General features: G+C 38.9%; 1 protein-coding gene across 1 annotated transcript in view; it reads right to left on the bottom strand.

Moving 5' to 3' along the window:
* Positions 1 to 3,735: 3,735 nt before the first annotated feature.
* Positions 3,736 to 9,294, bottom strand: part of kitlga (kit ligand a) — a 41,183-nt gene continuing 35,624 nt past the window's right edge. The window contains exons 5-10 of the mRNA XM_080437453.1: positions 9,023 to 9,230; positions 7,382 to 7,456; positions 5,728 to 5,828; positions 4,978 to 5,087; positions 4,595 to 4,658; positions 3,736 to 4,480 (exon numbers count right to left, since the gene is read on the bottom strand). Coding sequence (XP_080293579.1) covers positions 4,628 to 4,658; positions 4,978 to 5,087; positions 5,728 to 5,828; positions 7,382 to 7,456; positions 9,023 to 9,230 — 525 coding nt within the window. The 3' untranslated portion in view covers positions 3,736 to 4,480; positions 4,595 to 4,627. The remainder of the gene's footprint in view (positions 4,481 to 4,594; positions 4,659 to 4,977; positions 5,088 to 5,727; positions 5,829 to 7,381; positions 7,457 to 9,022; positions 9,231 to 9,294) is intronic.

The following is a 9,294-nucleotide window of genomic DNA, read 5'->3' as shown; positions in this document are numbered from 1 at the left end:
TCCATACTGTAGCTTTAATATACAGGCTCATACACTACCATAAGGTCAATGTTAAGATAAGATACAATAAGATAAGATAAACCTTTATTGATCCCCGTTGGGAAATTCAGGTGGCATAGCAGCAACAGCAGTGAGAAGTTAAGTGTCAACATAAATGTTAAGCTAAAGTTGATGGAGGAGATAGGGTCTGGTCTAAGCATCAATATATACTGTAGCGTGTTCCAAATGTTGCTCAGAATCGCATATTTTAATGAATAAACATTCTCTTGCATGGTTTAACACTACAAACAACACTTAACCACATCAAGCATTTCAGCTATTCATGCTGAAATATACTGTTTCTCTGAACTATATGAACACCAATGTGGTATACATTTTGTTTTTAAACAGACTCAATTTGTTCCACAATAAATACTCTCCTAATAGAAAATTCCCAACAGCGTATTCCCAAAAACACATTAAACACACAGGTGTACTGTACCTGTAGAACTGTTTCCTATAAGGTTACAAAGTCTAAAGAACATAACATGCAGACAGAAATGTGACAGCCACTGCAGTTCATTCTGTCATCACTTGTGATGTTTCACTGCTTTTCTGGAAAACATACAACACGGAAAACCTTGTAATATGAAGACTGTGGGCAACAAAATAACCCAAAATAAAACCAAGTTCCTGTGCTGTCTAGCTACTGTGGATTGTTCTGGTTTACATGTGATCTTTTTATCTACAAAGAAAAATAAAAGAAAGAAAGAATAAAAAAAGGTCTGTGTTCAATCAGTGAGAGGGTCATGGTTGTGAGATCATCCTAATTATCCTGCCTTGTAAAATAACATTTATTTTCTCTCACACTTTTTTTTTCCAACCACAAAGACTAGTGACAGACAAGCTTTGACAGTTCAAACATCAGCAGTCAGTCACATCATTCAAACAAGGCACAAAACCAAGAGTGGAACATGGTACAATGTACAGCAAGACCATAAATAATAGTATACATTCTTGAAATTCTCTAGCAGTCAGTACCCCACCCAACTTAGTGAGATGGAGCATTTTGTCAATCTAGTTTAGGTTTACTGCCTGGCTTTTTGAAGCTGTGGCAGCCAACCCGATTCATATTCATCAAATATGTAGCCTTCTTTGTGTGACAGATCACAGATCTGATTGCACCTAGCTTCTCCCTGACAGGTGGAACATTCTTCTACTCTCCAAGCTTGTTAAATGTGAGATTGCCTATAGGAAGGGAGGTGGTGGGGTGTGGGGCTCATTGTCTTTGTACATCCGAGGGGGCTCGGATATACCGTGGTCGGTCGGATATACTGCTTGAGGAGTTCTTCCATTGCTGTATACTGTGACAGAATTTTAAACATGTAGCATTATTGTAGGAGTCCCCATTTACCTGTGGGAAACTGAATTCTGCTATTATTTTTATGGTTCCAGATCTGTTATGGAAAGTTAGGGGTCATGCAATGGTTGCACATTGCAAAATGTTTGTGAAGAACATTATGGCAATAATATTCGTTTGATTCATGAACAGAATTTCTTAAACAGAAATCATTGTTCTAATTTAGTATGTCCTTTATGATAGCCTGTTTAAAGTTTAAGGAATCCTCTCAAAGCACTTGAATAATCATTATCAAAGGACACCATTTTTAAATTTTTTATTTCAGGTTCCAATATGCCATTTTCTTGACCTGGTAGAATATCTTTGCTTCTGTTTCTACTTTTGACAAACACAGTATGAAAGTCATGTTGTGATCGCCATCCCAACTTTATTTGGTTAAAATAATTTAGAATTGTTAATTGCTGTTAATCATCTGAGAATGGTTTGATATAAAGATTAAAGACTTGCATGGCATTTCCACCTGGCAATGTACTGTACATGCGTGGATGTTTGACATGATTACGGTACCCCTTCCAGCAACTTACAAACTATTGGTCCTGTCCTTTAAGATCTGTTTAGTGTAGTACAGTTAATTCAACACTATCTGGAATATTGTGACGAGTGAACCGACCTTGTCATGAGTGCGTTTACATGCACACTAATACCACTGCAAATAATCAGATTATGGTAATAATTCAATTGAAGCATATACATGTGTAGCATTAGTGTGATTATAACAATAAGCTGGGTTTACATGTTTTACTCAAAAGTTGGGTTTAGCTTGTAAACACTTCTAAATATATTAGTTGAAGTTGTTACATTTTGTGTACCCATATTCAGACCCTAACAAACGCAAACAAAAGCAAACAAAGCATTTACAGTACATGCCCAAAACAATCAAAAGACTGGGTAAAAAACAAGGAGTCGTCTCGTATTAAGACTGTATCCTGATTTAGGAAATCAGATACCGGTGTATTGCCTTAATTAATCAGGGTAAGAATGACACAGTAGAGACGTATTAGCATACAGTACATGTAAACGCACTCGGACATATACGATTTTTTAATGCAGGGTTTTGGTTGTGTACAAGCACAACTGGATACCTGTTGAAGTCAAGCTGGGAAAGGAGAAATGGGTACCTCGCAAATGAACAGGTTTGAGATGAGGACAGATGTTATTGTTGTGGATGTAAAAGGAACATTTGATGGATCATTCAAGGATGTACAGTATATCCTTGATGTACTGTATATACTTGAGGAGCTTGGTGTGAATTTCCAAAAACATTATTTTGTATAGTTTATCTTAGCTTTTCCATTCCTTCAAAGCTTATACAGTAGCTCTCATCCTTCCTAGAACGGCATACTATACCAAATGAATGTTTTGTTTGTCTGGAACTCGCGAAAAAGACTTATGTGTAACACATTTTATTTATTTATGGTATTTTAAAGCTATAATATTATGGGAAATTCCCCTCTGTCTTACATTTGGCCCAAAAACAAAACAAAACATTTTGCTTAAAACTAAAATCCTGGAATTTTCTTCCCTGATATTCATTAGCACAAGGTGAATACAATGATTATTTAAGTTAATGTAAGTTAGTCAATGTACAGTATTTGTTTCTCTACTTTTCCATTCATAACACATTATGTCATATACCAGTAATAACAGCATTATACATTGTACAATGACATTTGTAGAGGAATGTGGTTTTGAGGATATTCCAAAGGTTATCTGCATTAGTATTCAGAGCGAAAAACTATTAACCACTTGAACCCTAGCGTCCTTATTCTGGGCATGTCATAATAGGTGAACATTTGGCGAAATTAGGTGAACATTAGGTGAAAATAGCCAATCTACTATTCCAACCGGCTATTTCAGGTGAAGAGATTTGATGTAGAGGGGGGGAAAGGGAAGGGGGCAGGGTTAAAACCCTGGGGAGCCCTGTCAAAGAAGTATATAGTTTAAGTGGTTAATGAATAAAATGTATGTCCTATGTAATGTACCCTTGAGGAACAACTCCTCCTTAGTGAAATCGTGCTTAGATCACTCCAAACAATTTGCTGTTCATCTCACCGACCGCAACAGCAGCTCAATGCTGTCACCAATAAATAAATATACATCATATAACCTCATCGGATAAAGTATGGATGAAGCAAAAACAATGCGTGCTATGGGAAACGCAGAGATATTAAAGTGTACAGGTAAAGAGTATGGTTAACATAGAGGCCGACTAGAGCAGTGGTTTTAAAACTTTTTGCGCCCAAGACACACCATGGGCAAGTCAAATTATCAAGGCACACCTGTATACATATATACATAGCTGATATACGAGCTGACAACGTGTTGTGATGCGATGTTTTGTAAGTTTGTCGATTAGCTATTTATTCTATTTAAGAAAATGTTTAAAAGCCTCTAATGGCGTACCCAATATAGGGATGTCAGGATGAAAGTGGTTAAAATTAATTTAGGGCAACGAATTTGCCTCTGTAATGGGAAATGAGTGCACACAAAGTAGTCATATAGTACATTAAAAAATAATTCATATGTCTTGAATTAGGCACACCTGGACTTGTCTCTCGGCACACCAGTGTGCCTTGGCACACCGTTTAGGAACCACTGGACTAGAGGTAGTAATTCATGCCTCAGTGCTGTACAAAAGATTGCCAATGTCTCTCTGCTTTTGCTGCTGAAAGAAGGGGGTATACAGCCAGACTCCAGCAATGTTCTGATTGGATTTGTATGCTGGAGAAAAAAGCTTTCCCAAAGAGTTCATCCAGTCAACAGGTTCTGTTCAGAAGCTGGGAGCTGCTATTGGGAAGGACAACATCAATCCTTTCCATTAAGTGTTTTCTGTGATCAGAGAGGATGACAGGGATGGGGGTGGAGGGCGGCCTGGATGGGTCAGCATAGTCTTAAAAGAAAGGCAAACGTATCCATACGGTAGTAGCAAGCATAATTCTAACCGGACGAATCTCGGTAATGGCAGTGCCAATTTGGAGAGCAGTCACTGGACAGGATGCGTCTCGGGTATCACTACGGAATTAAGCTTCGTGTTTAATTGGATCTCCTTTGGGACACAAACCGGAGGACAGGAGTGGAAGCCTGTGAAACAAACACAGAGAGAGTGGTTGTAGGAACAGGGTTTTTTACAAGTTTGCACAGAAAATCTTTGTAGCCTTTTCTCTCTCTCTCCTGTAATTTCTTGTCAAATCTCACCAATGATGCTGAGGGGAATTGAAGAGATGACAGTTACACTGTATCAATGATGTTCAACTTGTCTCTGAAATTCATTTTAGAAGAGAAAGCAGTTAATATCACAACAGGCCCAAAATGAAAAACCCATACACTTCAGGCCCCATTTTTAACCAGTAATAATAATAACTTAACACTTAGTTGTCTTTCCGCTCTGCACTAAATATCTTTGTTGACAATAGCAAGCTAAGAACACACTGCGACGCAACACGTGAGATTGTAGATCTGCTATTTTTAACCTAATTCGCCCCAGAATAGGGACGCTAGGCTGAATCAGCATTAGTCAGATGGCTGTATGCATACAGAGATGCATACAGAGACAATACAATAAAAACAACTTAGCTTACTTTTCAGTTATTTCAACAGTAATGGAAGGTGCAGTCGCTTCTGTCCCTGTGAACAGACCTCCTTCTCCAGAGTTCTGCTCAGGTTCTTCCCGGTTCCGCCTGGATCGGACCTGTGTGAGTAAAATAATACTTTACATCAAAGCCTTCCATTCAGTGTGTGTGTGTGTGTGTGTGTGTGTGTGTGTGTGTGTGTGTGTGTGTGTGTGTGTGTGTGTGTGTGTGTGTGTGTGTGTGTGTGTGTGTGTGTGTCAATTTTAATCAGTTTAAAAGTGTTCAGGGGGAGCCTGGAAATGTAACAACCACATGCTCCTTGTGAGTCATGAGGACCCGAGTTTGAATCCGTCTCCCGTCACGTGTCAAATCTCTCTCTCCCCTCTCTCTGCCTTCAGTTCCCCGTCTCTCTACACTCTCCTGTCTAAATAAACCAAAAACTGCCAAAGAAATGCCAAAAAGAGCACGTTCAGCCTGCACACTGCCGCTAAAATATAGTAAAGCACAATATTAGCAATGGAAATGGAATTTATTTTTATGTATTAAATGATGCATGAACATCTGTTGCTTATTCCTAATCTAAACACATAATAATCCAAGCCAGTGTTTGCTGGACACCATATGAGAACATAAAAGTTCAAACAAGGGAATTAGTGAGACCAACGGAAAGCATCTAGTAGCCATGTCTGAAATCTATATACCTCAAAGGAGACAAGAGGAGAGGTTATGCGGAAGGCTTCAGGCAAAAGTTCAACTCACCTTCCACACGAGCAGGAATACAACGGCTGCCACCGGAATGAACAGTAATAACAGAAGACTTCGCTCTACTGCCTCAGGGAGGAACCTCTGTTGCTCATTCCCTGTGAGAAAATGCCAAATTAAATACAACAAGGTCACTTATATGATCAAACAAAATACAATACTTTGTGATCCAGTAGTCATTTTACGTGGCTTTTACAGACTTGAAAGATAATCTACCTATTGTAGATGTTTATGCCTATACAATTTGTGTTAACATTATTTTTCTTCTTTACACCTAGTACTCCGGGGACGTACTGTAAAGAGTATTAGTTACACATGTTGTCTATATACTGTGACCCATGCTCTCCTCACTGTTGGTCTCTTGTTATTTTGGTCGTCTAGTAATTTTGTCTTACTCTACTGTTGCACTCATTGAAGTCTCTCTGAAAGAGGACGCCATGTCTACTATCTACTGAGTTCAATACAGAGCTATGAAGCCAATATTGTACTTGGTACGGCTCAAGAATGAACATGTGCAATGAGACAGAGCTTCATTGCTTAGACCAGTACTGCGGCATATTTGAACGTGTAACTTTTTATATTGGAACGTCAACTGACAAAGATGAAAAATACCTCAAAAGCAATCCTTAATTAATTGACATGCAGCCTTCAGCTGTTGATTTAATCGTTTTAAATACAGTTGAGATGCCACAATTTCAATAACATTAGATGCCAACTGAGCCTTTGGTGCTACTAATTTGCAACAAGCCTGTAATCCATCAACAATGACAACTACAAGCAATGGATTCCAGCACTAATAGAAAGACAAAATTAAGACATCCATTATATATCATGGCTCGTTAGTGTCTTTTAAGGGATACTGTATTTCGGAAATTATAGTTTGTATGTTAAGCCTCTAAGGGTTCCTTTCACAGGAAAACGGTGGGAGAATTATTATGTCGTTCCTACCCATCTACAAAGTGCTGAATGCACTCCTTCTCGATTTTTTGGTCTGGCGGACTTTTCAACTTGTGTAGGAATGTAAGAAATGGAGAGAACCAAATTACAGAATGTTGTGTACAATTTTGAACATCCTGGATTTTGTAGCAGTAGAATTCCTCCCGATATTTAAGTAAACAGAAATGATGATTTTAATAAAATCATAATCTTAAAAGTGTCAATTGTCTTCCCATGCTTTCAAATACCATGGCAGTATTGGCACCATTTCCTTTCTAACCACTTACACCCTATACTTAGTTGAACGCATTCCAAGGTGGAATCTTCCAATAGGCCCCCTCCTCTTGTACACTAAATATCTTCGCCAAAAATAGGCCGATCTAGATCTAATATTTCAGCAGAATGTTAGCTCCGGAATAGGGATGCTTGGGTTCAAGTGGTTAGCAGGTCGCTGTGTGACATGACAAGGAAAATGTTTGAGCCAAACGAGACAAGACATGAATGTCACGAGTTAAAGCTAGATCTAATGGAGGGTTTACCCTGCGGTGTGTCATTAATCAAGTGACAATAGCTTCAGGGAGATCCACTAATACGCTCGAGAATGCGGCAAGAAATACTGTAGCAGGCAAAAGTTTACTGTTCAACACACCAGCTGGGCTGGTTCAACAACACCTTCCTTAACTCAAGGGGAAGGCATTCCTTTCTATAAACTTACATGATTTGCAGTCTGTTGATGCAGAATCACAGTCTGCTGCTGTACCGGAGGGCAGCGGTGATTCTGCAGAAGAGTCTAAAAAGTAAACGGACAACATATAGTGATGATTTGGTTGAGTTTAAGGGAGATAAAGGACAGAAAAAGATGGAGCAAAAAGTAGAAGAGGGTGGAGTGTTAATGGCCAACGATGAAAACGGCTCATTGTCAGGTGCTAAAAAGTCACCTCACTGCCGCCTTTTCTTCCCTCCCCAGACAAAAGGTCTGATCTGGCCGCTCAAGCAAAGAAAAGCCAAAGCGCTTGGGAAGATTGGAAGATTGCTCTGTAATCAACACTTTTACAATTGAGGTTTCGGTCCTTTTCTTCCTTTCACATGGTCTACCTGGGGACATCTTCCCTTGGTTCCGTGACTCACAAACCACAGCAAAGTTACAATGGGACGTCCGAGCACAGGGGCCATTTTAGATTTTTTTTTATCTCACAACATTCTTCTGAAAAAAAAAGACGTGCCTTGCTGGACAAAAAAGAAGAAGAAGAAAAAAAACTAAAGCAACTGTCACAAGAGATCTGGCCTAAAAAAAGAGGCTATTCACAAAGCAGATGGCACGGTAGTGGTGGACAAAGTACCCAACACCAGTACTTGAGTCAAAGAGTAGATACTCATGGTCATGTTACTCAACTACAAGTGAAAGTTGCTCTGTCAAATTTGTTCTTCAGTTAAAGTACTGGAGTACTTGCTTTTAGAAATACTTAAAAGTATTCAAAAGTGCAAATTAGAACGTGCATTTTCTTTTTAATAACAATGCATTGCTTTAGTACAATTTAGAAATTTCCAAAAAATGTACGAAAAAGATAATAAAGTAATAATCAAATAGAAAATAGTGAAAAAATCTTTTGTCCGCTCGCATTGCCATTGAAATGCATTGTATATATGATGACCAAACGTCCCGCTGTGGCCGGGTTTGGCAAGAACAGTCGCGTGCAAACCTGCACTCTTGCTCTTCCTTACCACAGCAATGACTGTAAGCTACCCTCAAGCTAGGCATTTAATTGCTCACTTCTCCTGTAGGCAACTCTGTGTACCAGGTAAAACATCAACTGTTAGGGCCGTGAATCGTCTGCTATCTCACGATTCGATTCAATTCTGATTCTTGAGGTCACGATTCCGATTTTCCCCGATTTTTTCAAAACAAACGATTCTCGATTCAAAAAAGTTTTTTCCCGATTCAAAATCGTTTTTCCCCCCCAATTCAGCCCAGAAATTGACACTTCTCAAAAATGTCATTATACAAAAATACTGAGTCGTCCAACATGAGAATCGTGATTCGTATTTGAATCGATTTTTTCCCACACCCCTATCAGTGTATTGATGTGTCTATTGTGGGTGATTAAATTATGAAATATCAAAGGGGTAAGGTAATAAATAAGCTCTTAATCAAGCATGAACCCTAGCGTCCCTATTCTGGGCATGTCATAATGCGAACATCCTGCAACAATAGGCTGTCAGTGAGAATAGGAATATTTGGCTGAAATAGCATATTGACAAGCTCACAGCACGTTACATTGCACCACATTGTGAGCTTGTAAATCTTCGGTATTTGACGTACAACGAATATATGGGGTTTAAGTGTTTAAACATTCACCTGGTAGATACTGTTTTGTTGTTGTTGTTTTTGTTGTTGTTGTTGATGATGTGTATGTTGTTGTAGTGGGACATGGAGGGGGATCACATTCATCTGAATCTTCTCTGTACTGTGCAGCTATGAGGAAGTCTTCCACAAAGTCAAAGTACCGTGCTGTCGGCCACCGCTCTTTTCTGTAGTGGCATTCAAAATCGTACATTATGGGTTCCTGTGAATACAAAAACAATACAACAAAATCATTTTTCAAGCTTAATATTTATTTTGTCATATGC

The sequence above is a fragment of the Gymnoscopelus braueri genome (assembly GCF_963280865.1).
Source record: "Gymnoscopelus braueri genome assembly, chromosome: 9".
NCBI lineage: Eukaryota > Metazoa > Chordata > Actinopteri > Myctophiformes > Myctophidae > Gymnoscopelus > Gymnoscopelus braueri.
This window is presented reverse-complemented; position numbering and strand designations above follow the sequence as displayed.